General features: G+C 40.6%; 1 protein-coding gene and 1 long non-coding RNA gene across 2 annotated transcripts in view; one reads left to right on the top strand and one right to left on the bottom strand.

The window, feature by feature from the left end:
• Positions 1-24,016, bottom strand: part of CHN2 (chimerin 2) — a 325,693-nt gene that overhangs the window by 1,829 nt on the left and 299,848 nt on the right. The window contains exons 8-12 of the mRNA XM_068549225.1: positions 16,435-16,519; positions 12,122-12,295; positions 8,122-8,199; positions 5,704-5,841; positions 3,922-4,027 (exon numbers count right to left, since the gene is read on the bottom strand). Of these exons, the coding sequence (XP_068405326.1) occupies positions 3,922-4,027; positions 5,704-5,841; positions 8,122-8,199; positions 12,122-12,295; positions 16,435-16,519 (581 nt within the window). The remainder of the gene's footprint in view (positions 1-3,921; positions 4,028-5,703; positions 5,842-8,121; positions 8,200-12,121; positions 12,296-16,434; positions 16,520-24,016) is intronic.
• Positions 1-24,016, top strand: part of LOC137768047 (uncharacterized) — a 45,462-nt gene that overhangs the window by 8,277 nt on the left and 13,169 nt on the right. The window lies entirely within an intron of this gene.

Here is a 24,016-nt window from a genome sequence, read left to right as displayed (position 1 = left end):
ACTTCTCTGGTTTGGGAATTTGCAAAAGAAAATTGAGAATTGGAATTATAGAGAAGTATTTTTTTAAAAGGTAATTTTCTGACTAAAAAAAGTTTTAGATTATTGACATTGCCTTCAGCCAGTAGAAGTGAACTACTAAGTCAATCTGGTATAGACACACTTTTCAAAATTATAAAATCAGTCCTTCTTACTAAATAAACGTGGAACTCTCATTGAGGGAATATTGGTTTAAAGGGGCAGTAGATTATTAGGTGGCCCATAGTGCATACAGATTTAGTCTAGGCTTGTATGGATGTCTTTTTTTTTCCCTCTCGTCGCTGTCTACTGGTCTGTGTGCTGGCAAACCAGGAAGCTGAGGGCAGATTCCCTGTCTGCTGGCAGGGCTAGTGCCTGAGGAAAAAGGTCAAGCCATCATCATGGGACTGGGAAATGGCTGGAATGTGGCCAAACGAAAAAGCAGTTGGACATTACTTCTAGTTCCCACAGGATGAGGTCTGGAGCAGTGATTATTGTTGGAATTGAAAATCGTCATTTCATCACTAATCATTAGGGAAATGCAAATCAAAACTGCAGTGAGGTATCACCTCACACTGGTCAGAATGGCCATCAACAAAACATCTACAAACAATAAATGCTGGAGAGGGTGTGGAGAAAAGGGAACCCTCCTACACTGTTGGTGGGAATATAAATTGGTACAGCCACTGTGGAGAACAGTATGGAAGTTCCTTAAAAACTAAATATAGAACTACCATATGATCCAGCAATCCCACTCCTGGGCATATATCCAGAGAAAACCATAATTCGAAAAGATACATGCACCCCAATGTTCATTGCAGCACTATTTATAATAGCCAAGACCTGGAAGCAACCTAAATGTTTATTGACAGAGGAGTGGAGAAAGAAGATGCGGTACATATATACAATGGAATATTACTCAGCCATAAAAAGGAATGAAATAATGCCATTTGCAGCAACATGGATGGACTTAGAGACTGTCATAATGAGTGAAGTAAGTCAAAGACAAATATCGTATGATATCACTTATATGTGGAATCTAAAAAAAAATGGTACAAATGAACCTATTTACAAAACAGAAATAGAGTCACAGATGTAGAAAACAAACTTATGGTTACCAGGGGAAAGTGGGGGGGAGGGATAAATTGGGAGATTGGGATTGACATATACACACTACTGTATATAAAATAACTAATAAGGACCTACTGTATAGCACAGGGAACTCTCCTCAATACTGTGTAATGACCTGTATGGGAAAAGAATCTAAAAAAGAGTGGATATATGTATATGTGTAACTGATTCACTTTGCTGTACACCTGAAACTAACACAACATTGTAAATCAACTATACTCCAATAAAAATTATTTAAAAAATAAAAAGAAAATCATCATTTCAACATCCAGGTTCAAGAACTGCAAAGCCTTTAAAAGATGAAGTTCAAACTCCAAAGTTGGCTTAATACCTTCCAAGTAGAATAAAATTATGATCTCTCTGATAGTTTGCTTTAAGGAATTTAGGTTTTAGGATGTTCCTAACAGATCTAAAAGGGATTACATTCTCCAAAGAAGAGCAAAATAGGATTAACATATGCTTAGGTTTTGCACAGAACGCCATCCCTTTGTGTTTATTCTCTTGAAGGTAATTAAGACTAGCCATTCAGCATTATTTTAGGAAGGTTAATTCAGCTTGCATTGCCTTCACCTTGCGAAATTAAGAGGGAGGTAAGAAAGAGGACATTCTTCACTTTCAAACTGCTCATATTTCCCTGCTAAGTCAGGCATCACACCTGACCAAACAAGATGGCTAGCAAACCCACCATAGTAAAAATACTAAATAATTGGCATTTAAGATTCAACTGGCACATGTCAGCATTTCTCCTGAAAATGATACTTTACTTTGCCTTCCAAAGTGTAACAGTTGGGCACTGAAAGAAATAACTTAGAGCTATTTAAAAGCCATGCTGACATTCAAGTCTATTTTTTATCCAAAAATTACTTGTACTCTTAGATTCAATAAATTAATCAGGGACTTCCCTGGTGGTGCAGTGGTTAAGAATCCGCCTGCCAATGCAGGGATCACGGGTTCAATCCCTGGTCCGGGAAGATCCCACATGCCGCGGAGCAACTAAGCCCATGCACCACAACTACTGAGCCTGTGCTCTAGAGCCCACGAGCCACAACTATTGAGCCCACGTGCCACAACTATTGAGCCCACGTGCCACAACTACTGAAGCCCGCACACCTACAGCCCCTGCTCCGCAACGAGAAGCCACCGCAATGAGAAGCCCGCAGACCGCAATGAAGAGTAGCCCCCGTTCTCCGCAACTAGAGAAAGCCTGCACGCAGCAACAAAGACCCAATGCAGCCAAAAATAAATAAAATAAATTTTAAAAAATAAATTAATCAAAATGGGACTCTTCTAAGCTACATGTTACATCCCGGATCACGTTAAATATGAGCAAGAGTATTTATATGTTTTAAAGGTAGAAAAATTAAAACCTCAATGCCTTACTGTTTCTACACTGTTCTCCACTTGCTTCCTTTCACTTACTGAATGGATCTGTAAGTTGGTCAGTATAGACAATTTTTTTTTTTTTAATCATCTAAGAATGGGCTGTTGCCATGTAACTTCCAGAAACACAGAGGAAGGCACACAGAAGCACCCTGATCCTTCCAACATCTCAAAGACCAACTCATTGACTTCACTATACAAGTACAGTGAAGGAAAGAGAGCCATGATTTAGGTAAAAGAGTCTGGGACCAGAGACTTAGTATCGTGTGAGCACCCATCTCCATCTGTCTCAGGTGCCCTCACACAGATAACCCGGTGTGTAGCCCTCTGTGGCAGGCACCCTCTGGGATGGCTCCCAGTGATCCGTGCCTCCTGGAATTCATACCCTTCTGTAACCCCTTCCCCTAGAGCATGGGCTAGACCTAGTGACTTGCTTCTAACCCACAGGGTACAGCAAAAGCAACGGGATATCACTTCTGAGATTAGGTTACAGAAAGACTATCTTTCATCTTGGGTGCTCTTGCTTGCTTGCTGTGAGGGCGGCCAGCTGCCATTTGGGTGAGCTGCCTATGGGGAGACCCATAGGACAGGGAACTGAGGGTGGCCTCCAGAGAACAGTCAGCAAGAGAGGCCTGCAGTCTAATAGCCACTGAAGAACTGAATCCTGCCAAACACCATGTGACTGACCTTGGAAGTGGAGGCTCCCCGACTCAAGCCTTCAGAGGAGGTTGTAGCCTGGCTGTCAGTTTGACTGCAGCCTCATCAGAAGCCTTGAACCAGAGGCACCCAGTGAAGCCACCTGGATTCCTGATCACAGAGACTGCGCGATAATAAATGTTTATTGTTCTAAGCCACTAAGTTTGGGGGCAGTTTGTTCCTCAGTGATAGATAATGAACACGTCGAGCAAAACAAGAGATCAGAGTGGGAATGTGCTTGTCCAGAAGGAAGGCAGCCTCAGGAATCTGGGACGCTAGTGCGCAGGAGGACGGACAGAACACAGAGCACGAGGCCGGCATGGGAGGAAGGTGCAGAGGCGGAGGCAGTGCAGGCAAATGGTTAAGACAGAGTAAGGGCCACGGCTCAGACTGGGGTTCAGTCCTGGCTTTACTGCATCTCTTTGCATCACTTATTGAACCTCCCCAAGTTTCAGCAGTATCGTCTAACAGTACCCCCCTCACAGAGATAACACATCTGAAGTGCACGGAGCAGCCCCTGCCACAGACTGAGTGGCTGGCAGTTATGAATGGGGCCGGCCTGGAGAAGGCGGCCTAATTCACTCTGAAGGGCGGTCTGTCCGCTCAGCGGGTTGGGGAGGCTGTGAACCTTTCCTGATGCGTTAACTGCCCGGGGCAGGTAGGGGCTGCAGAGGCAGCGCCGAGGAGGAGTCAGCTTACTTCTTTAGGTGGATCATCAGGTACCGGAGGGTCTCATAGTGGGCAGGGGGAAGCAGCATCAGCACTTCGTGGACTGCTTCCAGCCTCTCATCCGCACTGGAGATTTCTGTGAAGATCACACGTAATGAATATTCGGGCAGTGTTGAAACATTAAAGTTTTCAGGGAAGTAACAAGAAGTTTGGTTTGTTCAGGTTGCAGAAAAAGGGGCAGTCTACTAACATTTCACTTAAAGTAATCAATGTGTTCGTGTCTTGCCGTATTCCAGAAAAGGCTTTGAGGCTGGGAACCACGTGCGTATTGAACGTCCACTGGCTGTGTGGCAGGAGGCTGCCCACGGTCCTTGCCCTCCATGAATCTGCAGCCCTGTAGATGCTTGCTGGTGGCACACGCACCGACTGTGTTTTGCCCATTTTCTGAACACTGGATTTGCTAGAAAACTCACTATCCCCAGCTTTAGTTTAAATTGGACCACACTTGGGAGCATTCTCTTGAAGTTGTCTACCAACTCTTTCCGTGGCAGGCTTCCATGACGGAATACACTCTACAATGCAAGGGCACTGGCAGGTGAGCCAGCCAACTCAGTCTGCGCTGATGGCACTTTTCACCAGAATGTTGGCGTGGTTAACCCCAGTGTGCCGTCCAGGTTAGGAAGTAGATAGTAGGCACATTAACAATGGGAGGAAGCATGCATGCTTCTGCTTTTTAGGACTCTGATAGGTATTGGCAGCGACTCAAAGAAAGCTCCCCTGGTCACTCCTCCTGGGGCAGAGGGCACCCTGCTGCCAGAACCTTCTCCCCCAAGACCACCAGGACCCAGGAAAGAATGCTCTCACCAGGGAGTAGGGCCACAGCTCATCTGGAAAGTACACCTTGCACTAATCCCAGCCGGCCCACGTCTCTCCCCATCAGGCATCTTGTTATTATATTTAGCAACGCATAACCTTTAAAGGTTATATTTTTTTTAATAAAAAGTTCCTTGAGGTGTGCTTGACTTCTACGTCATTCATTCTAGCACCTGAATCTCCCCTTCCTCACCATGCTCCTGGACAAAATGTAGTGCAATTCCCCCCACTCCCCAGCACACATATACACACTATGGTTCTCTCTCCTGACAGCGGTGACCCAAGTGCCAAACCCTGAATGAGCAGCTATGGACTGATGGAAGTCCAATGCTGACGTTCCATTCCTGGACCTGTGAGCTCAGCTCTCCAAGCCTAGCTTTCCTCCTCTGTACAATGGGATTAGAGTATGTGATTCATCCGGTAGATGGTAAGATTAAACGAGGAGATATTGGTGAGAGTTCCTAGTATAGTAGTTGACACAGTATATTCTGGGCCTATTACTAATTTTGAACAGCATCAATGTGCAAAACTTGGGGAATGACTTTAATTGATGAGCAATGGGATTCTGCCTAATAGATGAAAGTAGTTAATCTATACAGTCCTCATTGAAGAACATCTGATTGTTTGCTGCAGAAACATTCTGCTTTCAACATATAACAGAGTAAGCCTGACTGTGCTGGTTCCCAGCATAGAAGAAACGATGGGGAGAGACAGAACTGCCTGGCACCCAGCTTCAGCCGAGTAGAGCTGGCTTAGTACTGGGTCAACTCAGCTGGTGAACTATGCCTCGTTTTCTCTTAACTGTACCATTGTGCCCTCGGTTGGCAAAGCAAATTCTCATGCAATAATTTAATCAGGTGTGAGTTTTAATTTTCTTGAAGTCAAAAGCATTGCACTTAAAACTTTAGTGCCATTAAAAAATTAGTTCTCCGTACTTACTTGCTGCTTCTATAAATTTGGAATAGGTATCATAGGTGATGACAGGAATGGGTAAGTCTCTGAAATACAGTTTAAGGGCTCCAGTGATGATGTTTATGTCTGGATAGATGTTGGCAGATATATCGGCCTTTTCACCATCTGAAAAACAATCAATGATCCAATTCCTAATTAGGACCTTATTTCACCAAGTTAAAGCATGCCCAGAAAGAAAAAAAAGATCCAACAATGAATGCTCCTTTACAAGTTTCAGCTGACTACTTTGGCTTCTAATAACACTGAGATGCAGGAAGTAACAAAAGAAGTTTGGTGAGAGGGATTTTGGGTCTGAGGGTAAGTGGAGCCAGAAAAGTAGTGAAATAGACTTAAAATAGTTCTTTGGGTCCCAGCCCCTGGTAATTTGCTAAATAGAAATCTAGCACAGTAATTTATATTCTAGACACAAAGGTTCATAATAGAATAACAATCTAATTTGAAGTAAAAAAAATCAAGAATCTCTTATTTAGTATTCTTTGGACTTGGATTTGAAGATCACATACAGAAAATAATGGTTGAATATCTTCAGTTTCTAATGTCTCTTTCAGGCTTACTGAAGTTTCTTTTCACTTGATTACTTCTCCCCTAGTCCCTAGGACTTTAATCTGGGAAACTTTAACCTTCCCTCATGTATAGGTAATGTTATATTTCTTACTATTTTTACAATCATTCTGAAGACATTTTTTGACTTTTTGTTTTACCATTAGTAAATATCGGTCCAATTTAATTGTTGCAGTCTATAAAACTTTTTGGATAGAAGAATGTTTCAATCATATAGGGACTATCAGCATTTTCCTTTATACAGAGAATTGAAAGAACAAATGCCTCAGCAAATTTGGTTCTGAGGATTAAAAAAGCTCCTGATGTACAGAAAACAATAAGAGTGTAGCAGATATGCCATCTGATCCCCTTATTTATGTATTTAACAAATATTTATTGAGAATCTACCATGTGCCAGGCACTATTAAGCCCTAGTGCATCAAAGAAGAAAAGACATATGGTTGTCCCTCAGTATCCAAGGGGGATTGGTTCCAGGAACTTCCCACTGTGTGGACACTATAATCCAAGGATCCTCAAGTCTCTTATGTAAAATGGCTTAGTATTTGCATATAACGTATGCATATCCTCCAGTATACTTTAAATCATCTCTAGATTACTTACAATACCTAATACAGTGTAAATGCTACATAAAGAGTTGCCAGCAGGTGGCAAATTCAAGTTCTGCTCTTTGGAACTTTCTGGAATTTAAAAAAATATTTTTGATCCATGATTGGTTGAATCTACGGATATGGAACCTGCAGATACAGAAGGCCAACTGTACTCCCTTCAAATAACTCTAGTTAGACTGGGAGTCAGGCCTGCAACTCAACAATTACAAGGAAATAAGGCTGCTATGCTGGAGACATGTGGAAACAAGGGGGCGGGCAGAGGAAAAGGAAATGGAATTCTTAGGTCAGCTTGGGGTGGTTGCGGAGGAGTCATGACAGAGGAAGGACTTGAGCTGACACCTGAGGAATAGGTAAGTGCTTGCCAGGCAGAGATGTGAACACATTCTAGATGGACAGAGCAACGTGAGCCCAGGTGCTTGTTCATGAAAAGAGGTAGGGTGTATTTCAGTATTGCTGGGGTACAAAGTATACAGACAGGAGGAACTGGCTATGAGCCTGGACAGATAGGGCAGCTAGATCATCAGAGACCTTGTCTACTACTCTGCAGAGTGGAGGTCCTAGCTAGTGGGCTAGATGTTCCATCTCTGATTGGCTGTACCAGAATTATTTGGATCATTCAACAGATATACAGATTCTTGGGCTCACTCAGCTTCCTGAATGAGTCCTCAGGGTGGGCCCTGGTGATCTGTATTTTTAATAAGTTCCCAAGTTGGCTCATGATATCTGACCTATGAAAGAATATGGCCTAGAGGATGTATGGCACAGTCACAAAGAACAAAAGGAGTTACCTCCTAAACTTCCCCTACTTCAGTGCCAGGGGTACCCCCATCCCTATGCTCTCTTCTTTAGAGCTTTGGGAGAAGAAATCAAAGGGATCTGAGATGGAGGATGCAGAAGGTACCCTGGTGCCATGTGAACTGACCATAAATGTTGGGCAACCAAGTCAAGAACCTTAACGGCACCAAATGCTGTCTGATCATTTTCAAGCAGTATTTTAAACTCACTTCTCCATATGGTCAACTGTGCATGACTTTTAAAAAAACACTTTCCCCAGAGAAGCAGAGAACTATGATATTTGTAAACCGTTACTCCTTGGCTTCCTAAAGAACAGCTCTCAGTAGCTCTAAAAACCCACTCCCATTATGAGTAAAATCTGGTTCCAAAAGAGAGGATGCTAAGGATAAATCATTTGGCACTCAAGAAAGTGCAAGCCTACCTCTGTCAAATGCCATTTTGACATCTTCGATGTGTTCAGTAAACCCGGAAACTCTATAAAGCCCTTCTGACTTTAGTCCTGTTAAAAAAAAGGGACAGACAGATTTTAACTTTAGCTTCCTAAAACATCTAAAAAAGAATCTGATTTCCTATCTACACTGCGTGCTATCAGGAAATGAGCAAATATAGTCAGTGCTCTTATATATTACATACTGTCACGTCAGAACTTGAACTTGTCCATCTCGGTTTCTGTGCAAGTCTGTCTTCATTTGCTTGTGTGGCAGTGGAGACCTCAGCGATCTGCTATTCCTCCTGCCTGGCTTTGCAAAGTGAACCCATGGTCAAGACTCTCATCAACCGTGGTCTGCTTCCTTTGTTCATCCGACAGCTGGATGTGATTTCACTGCAGCAAAGTATTTTCCCTGCAGCATCATTTCAATCCATATGCCATACTGCATGTAGCAGTGTACTAGGTACACAATACAAGTATGCATGTGTGTGGTACATATTATCCTGATTTTACTGGAACTATCCAGATTTTATAGCCTTGTATGTTTAATCATAAACATGACAATATGTTAAATGTTTAACTACATATGATTGATTTAATTGGTATACCTTCTAATAAATGATCATACAAACGGATACAGGAAAATAAAATTCTATTGAATGATTCTGGAAACTTGATCACTGTATATTTAGGCTAAGAAAAAGATGTGGGTTCTGCTCCTAGATCTCATTGATTTGTTAAGATATTTCCAAAGTATCAGAAGGGATAGAGGACAAGATTTCAGACCTTTTATGTCAAAAACTAGCTGCTATCAAACTATAGCTACAGCAATAATAAATAAGCAAATAAATAGCTTCTACTGCTGCTGCAGTATACTCTGTCAAACTCCTGATAACCAACATGCGTTTCTGTTTTTCACATGTACGATCTGCCATACATAAGGGTTGACATCGGGTCTGCATCAGAGACAACAAATGCATGGCATAAATACTACCCCTCCTCTCTCCTGTGACCAGAGGAGACATTCTTTTTTTAATTTTATTTATTTATTTTTGGCTGTGTTGGGTCTTCGTTTCCGTGCGAGGGCTTTCTCCAGTTGCGGCAAGCGGGGGCCGCTCTTCATCGCGGTGCGCGGGCCTCTCATTATCGCGGCCTCTGTTGCTGCGGAGCACAGGCTCCAGACGCGCAGGCTCAGTAGTTGTGGCTCACGGGCCCAGTTGCTCCGCGGCATGTGGGATCTTCCCAGACCAGGGCTCGAACCCGTGTCCCCTGCATTGGCAGGCAGACTCTCAACCACTGCGCCACCAGGGAAGCCCCCAGAGGAGACATTCTTAATTGACCTCAGCTTTTTCTCCCACTGAGCAGAACTCAGAATTCGTCTCAGGACAGTTGTCTAGGATGCCACTACTGATCAACTGAATTGGCCCACAAGATGAGGCCAGGTGTCATCCTGTTCTAGTTGGCGGTGCATGTAAGCACGCTCCAGTCCAGTTGTAACCTGCACTGCAGCAGAGGCAAGGACACAGTGGCACAGGGGAGCACAGTGCAGTGGACACTAGCCCTGCCGTTTGATAGAACAGGCCATGGGGAAGGTCTTACTGAGGAGCTATCTTTAAAGGACATCATGAAGGACAGGCTGGAGTTCGCCAGAGTTAGCAGAGGCTGCCAGCTCCCCGTCTAATACTAGTTCTCCACTTCCTCTGTTGTGATGAAACCCTTGGTTTTTAGAACAACATCCATCGCAGAGGCCATTAACTCCTGGCCAGTGTGAAGAGAGCAGAAGTGATGTGTATAGTGCCTGGGTCGTGGACTTGAAGAGAAAGGGTATGCTCTTTTGCTCTTGGTTGGAATGCAGATGAGACGGTGATAACCATCTGGGACCATGCAGATGAGGGCAGCACTCAGGGAAGACAGAGCAACAGCTTGCAGGGCCTGGGTTCCTGTCACTGGGCAGCTGCTCCATGAGCCCTGGGCTGCTGCCAGACACACAGATTTCTATCTTTTTGAAGACGTTATTATTTGGGGTCTCTGTAACAGCACTGAAACCTATGGGTTAAGTACATCAGTTAGACACACAGATTTGGAGGTGGAGTTAGGGGAGTTGCTCATTCCAAGAAAAAACCAAAAGAAATAACACAGTTGAGTCCTATTATGTTGGGCCCTGTACTAGGTCATTTATATGGATCAACTCATTTTAACCCTCGTAACTACCTTAGGACGTACAACTGATTCTGTTACTTTAAAGATGAGAAAATAGATATTCAAATGGAGTAAGTAACTTGCCCAAGGTCATACTATAGCTAACATGAGAAGGGGCTGGGAATCTAACTTCAAGTTCATGATCTTTTCACTCCGCCATATCATGCAGAAACAAGTGGCGATAGAAGCATTTGGAGAACAATAAGAAATTTGCTACGGGTGGAAGACAGGGTAAGGTGTTGGCAGTGGTGGCAACGAAGCTGGGAATGGCAGCATCACGCGAATTTCTTCCAGCCCATCCTCTGGTTCTGCTCTCATGCACAGGCCCCTAATGCCTGTAGCTCCAGTCCCTTTGCTGTGACTTCCGTATAAATTCCTAACTTGTGCTGTTCTAGCTCTTGTACTAGACGTGCTTAGTGCTGTGCTCCCCGTGGACACATTAGACACCAGATGTGGTAGTAACTTTGCCCGAATTATTAGTAGTCTCTGATGAGGATCACTATGGGATGATCCCAGCTTCTTCAGAGAAGCACAAGTCCTGATTGCAGGCTCTGGAGAGGCTGATGATCTGACCCTTTGGGGTCGCGGAGTCCTCTTAACAGCAGGACACAGGGCTGCTCTTCCCAGCCACTCATCCAGAGTCAGGGCACCGCCCTCAGCTCGTACTCAGCTCAGCCCCTGCATCAACAGCTTCACCAGATTCCAAAGCTCCCATTCATCTCTGGCAGACACAGCAGTCAAAAGGCAGGAGGCATTTCTTACAATTTGAGATGAAATGAGCAAGTCTTAAGGGAACAGAATAGCTATCGTTTTCATCCTGTATGGAAGAGGGAATAATTTCCTATCTCTAAAAGGTTTGGGATAACAAGTTATAATATCCTCTTTTGTTTTGTTTTGGAAAGAATGGGATGGTTGGCGAATGCATAAATACCTGTAGACTATATTAAGCCAATCTGGACACAATGATGGACAACTATAGCAGGGTAAATACATGGCAACAATGGTAAAAGCCTTTCCAATTATCCAGATTACATCCAACAATCCAGTTCTCCCTAACCAGACTCTATCCACCATATCACTGAACATTTTGATACTGAAAAGTGGCCAAAGCACAAATAAAGGAAAGATGACTCAAGCATAATATAAAGAATCTCTTCTTTGAAATGTTTCTATCTTCCTTGCCTTCTCAATTTTCAATGAATAGATCTTTTCAATTTTTTAACTCTCCTCTTTGAAATAAACAGAACCAATACTAGGAGTGAATTTCTATATGGTAGAAAATATATGTGTTGACCAAAAATTTCTTTACTTATTTAATAGAAGCACTTTCAAAGACTCGATTCAAACCTCACCTCTGCCATAAACCCTTTCTGAACTCTCCTCAGATAAGATTAAAATGTTTTCCTCTGTGACTCCGTGGTTCTTTTTTAATAGTGTTTTGAATACATGTACTCACAGCATTTATTTATTTGCCCCCAACCCCCGATTCTGCATATTATGCTACGAATTTCCTGAAGGTGTAAACTGTGACTTTTATATCCCCAGTGTGTAGCACATGATAAATGCTTAGCAAGCGTGTGTTAAATGCATACATGCATGGTTTATGTACGACACAGAAATTGATGTCGTTGGTTGGATTTAGCGTGTGTGCACGTGCACACGTGTGCATGGGCCTGGGCAGACCATTTCCCCAAGATCGGTACTGGAGAGTCAATTTAACAATTATAAGAAAGTCTCCTTGACAACAGTAAAAATAAAATCACTATAATAAGCAGGGTTTTTTTTTCCAAACCTCTTGCTTCAATTTCCCGAATGCATATGTCTACCACCATGGGTCTCTGCATGTTGTGAGCCTTCACGAGTGTTGTCAGGTCACAACAGTACACCTTCTTGATCCTCTTGAGATCAGGTTGGCAGTCATTGGGAACATGCTTGGAACACTGTTTGTGTACGTTCAATCCACAGTCTGTAAACAAAGAAGCCACATTAAGCTTGCCTGGCCCTTTTGTCAAAGCTCAACACAAATTATACGTTACCAAAAATAAAAATGAAAACACCCAGAGTTTGCTGTTATCTCTCTGAAACATCCATCCCACTTAGAGGTGATGCTGTCCACAAGGTGAGTATGAAATCTATCTTTACTCATGAAACTTATATAATTCCATTTTTCTCAATAAGCCTTCTCTGCGGCTGGACCATAAGAATAGAACATCTCATGGAGATAGTTTTGGTAATTAGCCAGGTTGTTTGTATGTTTTTTTTTCCCTTTTGGAACTGGAAACTTTGGGTCCATATGAGGGCTTTTGGGTTTGGATTCCCGGAGCAAATTGTGTCTCATAAAGGGCGCCTAGGACTTTTGCTAGGTTGTTTCCCTTAAGTTCGTGACACTCCTTTTATGGAAGACATGATTACTCTCTCTGTAGGAATCTCTAATCTTTGGTCTGAGAGACCCATGACCATTGGCATCCTCTTTCGCCTTCCTGGAGAGCTGCCCATACTTTCCACTCCTGTCCTCCTTGCTGGGCAGTTTCAGTAGGCCGTTCTCCTTTCTACTTCCCTTATTTTGACACCTGTTGAGTGGAAATACTGTCTAACTGGACACCGGTGGGAGTACCCGAGAGTTTACAATTTAGAACAATGCCATGTAATGTGATGATAAGACTAATTATTTATAAAGCTCATATCAAGATGCAAAGCTGAAAAGGTGCTTTTAAGTTCAGTGTGCACATTAAAAGCCTTATTAGCAGTTGGTATCCACTGATGGAATTTCTCTAACAATAACAAGGCACAGTCTATGTTCTGGAAAATAAAAATTTAATGCTGAAGATGTTCAAAGTTGATTTGGTATCTATTCAAAGTACCTTCTAATACTGATTGTTTTTATAGGTGTAAAGAATAATAATATCATTTTTATATTTTATATAATATTATACACACATGATAATGAATATTGTAATCAGTTGCTTTAAATAAAAGCACTTAACTACACCAAGGATTTGAGAGGATCTACACTTCTGTAGAATCATCAGAAAATGATTTTTGTCATTACATGATTTTCATGTCATGTTTACTGGCTGAGTTCTCTGTCTATCCCCTTCCAAAGACAAAACCAGTTCTAATTATCTTAGCTTTATCAACATGAGAAATTCAGCAAAGCTCAAGTAAACTTCAATAACATTCGATAGATCTATTTAGTGAATATAAATGTTGGTGAACTGAACTAAATAGAATAGGCTTGTTTTCTTGTTTGGATATAATAGCACCTACTCTGAGGGTTATCATGAGAATCAAATAAATTAATATATGTGAAGTCTGAAGTGTGAGGAGCATTACATGAGAGTTAAAGAGAAGAAACAGCAAATACGGTGATAGAAAATATAAGGATACCTGCCCAGCTGTTCTTAAGTTATTTCATTGGTTATTCTTACTCACTGAATTCTTATAAACTTCATTTAAAACAATTTTTTAGAAATGTGGTAAAATATACGTGAAATTCACCATTTTGGCCATTTTACGTGTATAGTTTAGTGGCGTTAAGTACCTTCCCACTGTGTGCGGCCACCACCACCCATCTCCAAAGCTTTCTGCATCTTTCAAAGCTGAAACTCTGTACCCATAAAACAGTAACTCCCTGGACCCTCTTCCCCTCGGCCCCTGGCAACCGCATTCTGCCTTCTGCGTCTATGAATGTGACTACTTTAGATGCCTCATAGAAGTGGAATCATACAGTATTTGTCCTTTTGTGACGGGCTTATTTCACTTAGCATAATGTCCTTAAGGTTCATGCATATTGTAGCCCATGACAGAATTTCCTGAAGAACATTCCATTGAAGGCTGAATAATATTCCATTTTATGTATATACCACATTTTGTTTATCCGTTCATCCACTGATGGATACTTGGGTTGTTTCTACCTTTTGGCTGTTGTGAACAATGTTGCTATCAACGTGGGTGTACAAAGATCTGTTCCTTTCAGGTCTTTTGGGTATGTACCCAGAAGTGGACTTGCTGGATTATAGGATAATTCTATTTTTAATTTCTTTATAAACTTCATTTTAAGGTCTGAAATGACAGTGTTTTTATGTAGAGTTAAATACTGATATTTTATTAAAATGAAGATGTTTTCTAACAAGTATAAAAATATTCAGTTTTTGCAAACAAATACAATTCTATATGCTATAAATAAAGTCTAGTTAATTTTAAAAATATTTAAATTATGTAAAATATGGAGAGTTGAGAGGTAATGATGGATATTCCAAACATTTAATGATCAGTTTTCAGTTCTCCTGCTGCCCAGAGGAAGTATGAGGTTAAACAGTGGCCACCTAGCCTTAGAATTATGTTTTATTTAAAAAAAAAAAACCACAGAAAAAAACCCAAAAAAACCCCCAAACTCTCTTATCCCAGAGCAAGTTGCTGTTCACAGCTAATCTGAATCCCCCGAGTTTTGTTCTCATAATATTGACTTTGGACCAGTTTCCTGCTGAAATTGGATAATAGAAGCAATTAGGGATATTTTTGGTAGGTATAATCTGAACAGGTTGAACTAATGACCACTGAGCAATTCAGATAGTCCACCACTTTGCTCAGTGGTTGAACTGTGAGATACTTTGTAACTTTTGTGGTAATCAGGGGTATCTGGAACATTTCTGGAGAGTCTGCCTCCAAACCTACATTTACTGCTTGCCTCATGGATCTGGGATGCGGGCAGGTAGAAGAATTGACATGCACGAGCACTCCTGGACCCGTCCAGGTATCACCACAGGTGACTGCTGTATCTATATAGTAGAAGCTGAAATAGCCCTTTCCAGGCAGAGAAAGGACGTAAGGTCCCATGAGCCTGTGAACCAAAATGGGCAGTATGGGGAAATAGATCATCATTTTTAATTTTTATTTTTTAAATTTTTATTGAAGTATAGTTGATTTACAGTGTTGTGTTAGTGTCAGGTATACAGCAAAGTGATCAGTTATATATCTATCTTTTTCAGATTCTTTTCCCATATAGGTTATTACAAAATATTGAGTAGAGTTCCCTGTGCTATACAGTAGGTCCTTCTTGTTTATCTATTTTATATATAGTAGTGTGTATACGTTGCTCCCAAATTCCTAATTAATCTCCCCCACCACCTTTCCCCTTTGGTAAACATAAGTTTGTTTTCTATGTCTGTGAGTCTGTTTCTTTTTGTAAATAAGTTCATTTGTAGGAAACAGATCATCTTAACGTAGTGTCATTAGCTTATTTTAAATGCTTCATAAGAATTATTTTTTAAAATCATACCCTAGCAAGAAAGAAATCAGTCATGCTGTCAGTGGAAACCCAGTCAACATATCACAGGAGGCTATTCTTGCTCCCGGCTGGAACTGTTTGCCAGAAAAAGCATGGCATGATGAATTAGGAAGCCTGGTTAAACATTAATTTGGCAATTCTTTGCTGTTTTGTTAGATGTATCTTAATAAGATGTGCTGTGTGCTCTTAGCAATGGGTGTGTGCGTCTAGTTCTAGGTGGAAAAACACCTAGGGTTTCAAAGTACTTTGAAAATATGTGATATCAAATCAAGGTGTGTATTTTCACTGCTAATCTGATGGCAGAAAAATACTGGGTATGGGCTCTGGAGCCAAATCAATGTTCCACCACTTACTATGTAGCCAAGGGCAGTTAATGATTATCAGTAAGACTCAGTTTCTTCATCTATTTAATGGGGAGAATAACTGCATCTCCCCGAAGGTTCATGGGTGAGGCTAAATGGCATGATAAATAGAAGATGGGAAAGCAATGTAACTTTTCTATCTATGCAATTCCATTGGAATTGATTTATTTTTTTTCTTTTAAGGACAGCTACCTAGTTTGGGTGGCAGGTAGGTGCCTACGAAAATATACTCCCCTGGCTTTTTTTCTTTTCTTGTATAAACAGAGATATTCCTTTTCATTCTAGCAAACACCTAGAGGGGTCTCTCCATTAAGCACAGAGATGCCTTGAATCTTCCAGAAAGCTAGACTTCTGAGCTAATCTGGGCCTATTTCCCCGCTCTGGAGAGATGCCCTCCAGCTCATCATTGCGGTGCTTGATGTAAATGGAAAAGGGGTAGGAAAGCTCCGTGCCTACCTGAGCATCGGACCCCTTGGGCAATAAGCCCCCACATGAAGTTGGCGCAGTATTCACACCAGTGCGGGCCTCGGAACGTGTGGACCTGTGAGCCAAGATGAAGAAAAGTGTTAGAGAAGTCAGTCACCTGGAGGCAGGTGGCCTTGGACGTGAAACGAATAGATGACGCCAAGAAACGAAGGCCTGAGTGGGAGTGAGCATTCCTCACTGGGCGTTTTCTTTCCAGTGGGGATGAGTTGTGAACAGACCTGGAAAAAACATAGATGTGCTTTGATTTTTGAAAATCCTCCACTGAGCCTCCATGCCCCATACCAGAGCCAGAAAGGAATGTGGAGAAACAGTAAGAGGACAGGGCCATGCCATCAGCTAAGGAATGAGACTCTCCCTACCCAAAACAAGGCACTGCATGGAAAAACCCAAGAGAGCCTGAGCTGGTTGCTATAACCTGCATTTAGCTCAGCAAGTTCTGGAAGGCAGACCTCGGTTACTGTGGCCTTTTGACCAAAGTTGCCCTATCTATAGACTATCCAGGTAGGTATAAATAAGACATGACTGTGGGAAAATTAGAAGGTTCCAAGGCTTTAAGCCACTTCCAGAAAAGGCATTTTAAAAAGTGAGGGAGTTGGCTGAAAATGAAGGCTACCAATACGGTCTATAGAATTGCCTTCCCCAGAGAGGTGTCTGTATTCAGCGGGCCCCAGTGTGGCCTCTGGGTGTGTGTAGGTCGAAAGTGCCTTCTGATTGGCCAAGGTGCCAGTCTCATTGGTTGGTGGCCAAGTCAGTTGTTAAATATTTTGAACATTATGAAGTAAGGATGGTCTTATCTCTCATTATTTAGGTACAGGTCCACCTGTGACAGGACCATGTATTAAGTCATGATTTAAAACAAAACAAAAAATACATGTTCCCTGGCACCAATGAGCTGCAAGAAGCAGAGCTAGGGGATTCCTTGAAAGCAAATGTGGTTGAAGTAAGCCAGAAACCATCACAGGCAGTCTATTTGGGGCACATCAATCTATGTGAAAAGGTCTTGAATTTTTACAAAATTAAAATATTATGAGACTGTGTGGCTCATATAAGGACTTTCAAAGTTTTAAACCTCCATTAACAAATAAAAGACATGCAGACAATATTATTTTTTTAAGAGACTGGGAGGCCTGTACAGGCCTGTATAGTCAGGATGACAAATACGGTCACAATTTGGGAAGATGTTCATCAGAGCTCTACTTAAGAAAAAATGGCATCACTTTGAGGTCTTTATTTATATATACTAGTAACTGGGTATACATAAAGTGACGAATGAAACAAGCTTGGTTCCCTCCTAATGGCACTCACAGATTTGTCAAGGCAGAGAAAGTAGTCAATTAACCCATCAAAAAGAGCAACTTCTGACCACGGTTTCTATGCAATAAAACTAAGTTCTAATAGTCTTTTGGTATTTCAGTTTGTCACATGCAAACTGCACACCTTATACTATTTCTGCTTTGAAAAATGATGGGGGGAAAAAAACCCTCTCAGAATTATTTTTACTAAAATGGAGAATCGCGCTGCAAGGAAATGACACTAAGATATGACAGAGCACCCCTTGCTGGAATGCAGAGAATCCATCTGAGGGAGCACTTGCATTCTCCCAGAGCCAAAATGCCATGATTCATTGAAAGGCCCACTCACATTAAATGTGGTACTAAAAGAATTCCTCAGTAAAGTGTCCTACTGAAAGCTGAACATTTTACAAATTCAGCAATCAAAGGTTTCTTAATATTTTACTAGAAATGTTCTAAAGGGACTGCTGGTTAATCATGGCAACAAAGTTGATTGTTAATATACTGTTGAAACTGCAAGATCGATAAAATAATATGTAAATAATATATTTCAAAAAAAAAAAAAGAAAAGAGAAAAGGTGCAGAAAGGGCTATAAAAGAAAAAAGGAGGCTGTTACTAGAGAGATTTAAGAAAGGCCCTGGTGTTATCCATGATGGTCAGGAAGTCATCTTTTGAAAGGTGACCTCAAGCTGCTTGAAGGAAGAGAAGGAGCCAGTCTGGTGGGGGCACTGAAGGGAGCATTTCAGGCAGAAGGAATCTACGGAGGTCCTGCAGGAGCAAAAGAGCTTGGTGTGACTGAGGGACTATAAGGCCAGGGTGGCCAGAACACCAGAGTGAGGGGGAGAGAAATTGGGATGAGGTTGAAGGTAGGACAGGGCCTTGAAGGCTTTATTAACGAGTGTGGATTTGGTTGTAATCTAGGTCCAATAGGAAGTTCTTGAAGAACTTCAAGTAGGAAGATGATTTTTTTAAAAAGATGTTCCGACCACTATGTTGAAAATGGAAGCGAGAGTGTTAACAGCAGAAAAGATTCAGAAACTGGGTAGTGGTTTCTAGTTGGGAAATGATAGAGGCCATGACCAGGATGTTGGAGGAAGAGACGGAAAGTGAATGGATTTGAGTTCTCTTTTGAAGATAGAATTTAAAGGACTTGACAGTAGAATAAATGTGGGTCTTTGAAGGAGAGAGGAATCAAGAGTGACTCCTAGCTTCTAGCTTTAGAAACCGGGTAGATAGTGATGCCACTTGCTGAGATATGGAAGACATTCTTTTGGGAGAAATTCAAGAATTCAGCTTTGAGCAGTTTAAGGTAAGATGCTGCTGAGATTCCAAGTGTTATGGTCAATCAGGAATTCACACACTATTCAATAACTCAGAGGAGGAGTGGAACTGGAGGTATACATTTGGCCATCCGTGACAAGTAAATGGTATTTAAAATCGTGTGAATGGAATAAAAAAACCTATTAGCAATAGAGAGTAGAAAATGAGGAAAATAGAGCTCAATTCCAAGCCCATGGTGCTCCAACATTTGGAGAGAACCAAGAGAGTAAAGCGTTTCAGAAGTCAAGAGGTGAAGCGTGTTGTAGGGAAGGAGTGGCCAACCAGGTTGAATGCTGGAAAGAGGTCCAGTTAAATGAGGGCTGAACTGTGATTCAGACACATGGAAGTCATTGGCAACCTTGGCAAGAGCTGTCTCTGGATTGTTGAGGGCAGAAGTCGTACTCGAGGGAACTGAAGGATAACTGGGAGGCACGGAAGTAGAGAAATGTGTAGGCAAATTTGTCAAGAAGTTTGGTGGTGATGTCCAGCAAAGCAACAAAGATAGCTCCAGGGAGATATGGGGCGGGCCCTGCGAGGATTTTTTTTTTTTTTTTAATAAAAGGTGGGAGACATTAGGGCATGTTGACTTGTCAGTGAGATTGATACAATAGGTAGAAAAGACTGGAGATGCAGAAGAGAGAGAAGCAAAGGAGTGATGATCCTGAAAAGCTGAGAGATGATGGGGTTAAGGGCATATATGGAAGCGATATTCAAAAAGAGAAACAGTTGAGATCTTTCCAGAATTGCTAAAAGACACAAACCCTCAGATTAAGAAAAGCTAAATGAGCCTCAAACCTGATGAATAAAAAATAATTTAGACCTATATAGATTAGAGTGAAAGTGGAGAATACCAAAGAGACAAGCAAAATCCTGAAAAAACAGGTTACCTGCGAAAGGACAGCAATTAGGATGAAAACAGACTTCTCCTCAGCAAAAAAGAGACAAGTAGATTACAGATTTCATCAAAGTGCTCAGAGAAAATTACTGCCAACCTAACTTCTATACACAGCTAATTACCATTCAAAAGCAAGGGTGAAATAAAGATATTTTCAGACAAATGGCAAGAGTTTCCACTCACAGGTCCTCACTCAAAGATACACTTAGGGATAATATAGTTCTGTAAGAAGCACACTGAACCTAGTGGGAAAGGACAGGATTCAAGAAGCCAGGGTGAGCAAGAAAACTGGGAAACACAGGCCAATCTAATCAAGCCTGTTTATGAAACAATAACAAGATGACTAATTTCAGAGGACTGAAAAACAGGATGAAAAAAAGGATATGGAAGATTCAAACAGTAAAACAAAGAAACAAAAAAGATTATTGTAGAATATAATGAAATAGAAAGAAAAAGAAAAGAAAAAGGATTAAAAAAAACTAACAGGTGATTTTTAAAAAGATTTATAAAATAGGCAAACCTTGGGCAATTGATCAAGAAAAAAGGCACAAACAATAAAAGAGAGGACATGAATGCAGATGCAGTAATGGTATAAAACAAAAACCTCGAGAATGCTAACTTTCTACCCACAAAATTAAAAGTTATATGAAATGGATGATTTTCTTAAAGAATATAAATTATCAAAATGACTCAAAATAATATAGAAAACCTAAATTCAATTATACCCATTAAATAATTAAATCTGCAGTAAAACATCTACCCTCAAATAGTCATTGATCCCAAATGATCTTATTAGGTTTGATCGAATTTTTAAAAAACAATCTCTAGCCAATACAGACTACTGCAGAGCGGAGAGGAAAAAAAAGAAAAGCTCCACAATTCACTTAATGAAGCTAATGTAATCTTGATTCAGAAACCATACAAGAATGGTACATAAAAGTAAAATTATACATCAATTTCAATTATGAACATAAATATAAAAATCCTACCGAGTGTAGCATTACATTTAAATGTCATGACCGAGGAGGGTTTATTTCAGAGATTTAAGGTAGTTGACATATTACTAGAATTCATAACAATAATAAAACAAGCGTGAGAAACCACATAATCATTTAAAAAATTAGAATACCAACAGTTAATAAAATTCAACACCTGTTCATAGTAATAGCAATTAGCATACTAGAAATAGAGGGAACTCTCCTAAAAATGGTTGATTAAAGATATCTATGATACACATATAATAAAATCACATTTAAAGATAAAACATTAGAATAATTTCCTTTAGAGTCAGCAGAAAGAAAAGGCTGCCTGCTATAAGTGCTTCTCTTGGGCATTATCCTTCAGAGTTTTAACCAGCATAATAAAACAAGACAAAGAAATACATCATATATGGTTGGAAGAAAGAACAAGGCCATCAAGTTTACTTAATATAAGAGCAATAAGAAGAAATCAGTAGCATCGCTATACATCAGCAATAACTCATTTTGTTAAATCATAAAAATTAAAGACTCCATTTATAGCATCAGCAATAATCTAAAATAATTATAAAATAATTAAATTAATGACATAAGTAAGGAGATATTCTATATTCATGTATGGCAACGTTCGATACTGTAAATATATCAATTATCCTCCAAATGAACCTTTAAATTCAATGCAATTTCAAGCAAAGTCTCCATGGTGCTTTTCACAAAACTTGACAAGATGACCCTACAATCTATATGGAAGAATAGAGCAGAAAGAAATAGCGATGATAATTTTGAATAAGTAGAAGAACATAAGAAAACACATCCGACTATATATCAAGACTTCTATAGTTAAAAAAAAAAAAAGTAAAACACCATGCAGGATGGACAAACAGACCAGTGGTACCAAGTGGAAAGATCAGAAACCAAATCACACATATATGGAGACTTGGTATATCTCAGAAATGGCATTACAAATTGGTGGGGGAAGGATGTCAGAGAGGGGAACGATTTCCTAGTTCATCCACCTATTCACCCACTCATTATTCACTCATTTATTCAATACTTACATGCTGATTGCCTACTTTTAACCTGGTACTATACTAGTCCTTGGATAACAAAGTCAAAATAGATCAGGGGAGCAAAACCTTCCTGCACTCAAGGATCTCATCTACAGGAATAAACAGGCAACATAAATAATTATCCTATGGTAGGATACTGGAGAGAATAATAAATTCTTCCTGAGAAGGCTGGGGAAAGAGATATTTGAACTGGGTTTTTGAAGGATGGATAGGAGTTCACTAGACTGGGAAAGATTAGGCTGAGGGGAACTGATGATGTTGACCTGGAGAGGCAGATAACTCGGGGAGAACATTCCAAGAAGAGGAAACAGCACAACCAAAGGCCAGTGAAGGTGGGTTTGGCTTTTTAAAGGCATTCTTTTCGTGTAGGTCATGCAAAAAAAAAAAAAAAAAAAAAAAAGGAGTGACAAAATTCTTATCTGGAACATCTCCAATGGATGAAGAAATCACATGGGAAATAACATGCCTTGAGGTAAAAATAAAAATGCAATATTTAGGAATTAGGAGAGTAGCTACAGTGTTCACCATACATTGACAAAATGGAAACTGGTCTACTGGATGCTTCAGGAAATACAGGATACACTAATCACAGATTTTCTAAAATTTCACTTTTCGTCATATTTTAAAAAATAATTAAGCATATCAAGATTGCATTTAATGCTTATTAGCCCTGCTCATATTTACCAACAACCTTTCCCATCAGTGTTTCCCCACTGCCTTCCATCTCATTTCTTCAGCCAAACAAATGCAGGCAGACATTTCTGAATAGCAAACAGCTCCACTCATTGTCCCCACAAATACACATTCCCCAGAAATATAGCAAAATGGGGACAGAAGGGAATGTAAAGTTAGTTAAACATTATTTTACGTCCACTGCCTAATTTCCGCTTTGTGATGCGACGTTGTTTATTTTCACGGCCGATATATCGTTCAATTTTCTTTTGGGTTCACAAGGACAATCTCTAGACAGTAGGCTATATGTAAATGCTGAGGGTACACTCTCTGGATCCATTTTATTTTGGATTGAGTTATTATGTTTGCTCTCCCAATGAAATGCCCCATATCTTGAAAAGTCACTGATCAGCTTTTTCCATTCTCTGAAGTTTATTGATTTTCAAGAATATCTTTTCAGAAAAAAGAACGTTTTGCAAACTTTAGGGCAGTAACTAAAATACCCCAGACAGGAAGAAAATACCCCAGACAGGAAGAATGTCTGTCCAAGACTATTATACTGGGCCTGGTCTGCCTGGAATTCAAAAACCACACCAAACAGAAAAAGATGATATTACAGGAGATAAGGTCTGTTTGACAAATAGCCCAGGAATAGCCACTTAGGAAAAACAAGAACAAGAAGAGTTGTCAAGAAAAATCTCAGGCATTTAGCAAGTATCCCCCAACTTGACTCTGTCTAAGTGAGCAGGATGTTATTTGTCTCACATCTGCTGAATCTGGAAAGCAGTATTCTCTGGTGGTTTCATAACAAATATGTTTTGATGGGTCAGTGTAGACACTGCCCAAGTGTATAATCAGCTCAGCCCAGGTTCTAGACCATAAGAAACAGAAAGTGCTATTTATGATGTGCTACAGTTGAGAAATTTTGCTTTTCCTTATCAGTATACATCAGGGTTTCTCAACCTTGGCACTATTGACATTTTGGGCTGGATAAGTCTTTGTGCATTGTAGGACAGTTAGCAGTATCCCTGGCCTTTACCCACTAGATGCCAGTAGCAACCCCTCAGCTGGAACAACCACAAATGTCTCCAGATATTGCCCAATATGCTCTTGGGGACAAAGTAACCTTGATAGAGAGTCACGGGTATAGACTAAAACCACATCACCTCAGTTTGTCATTTTTATTACTCCTATTAAAATGAGAACTTTATTCTTTTACTTTCATATGAAAAGGACTCTGGATCAAAGGCAATTTTTTCTTAGCTGCTTTATATGCAGAGAAGAAGGGGCTGGAGATGGCTAAAGTCATTTTCAGCTACGAGTCT

Source organism: Eschrichtius robustus, chromosome 8 (assembly GCF_028021215.1).
Source record: "Eschrichtius robustus isolate mEscRob2 chromosome 8, mEscRob2.pri, whole genome shotgun sequence".
Taxonomy (NCBI): domain Eukaryota; kingdom Metazoa; phylum Chordata; class Mammalia; order Artiodactyla; family Eschrichtiidae; genus Eschrichtius; species Eschrichtius robustus.
This window is presented reverse-complemented; position numbering and strand designations above follow the sequence as displayed.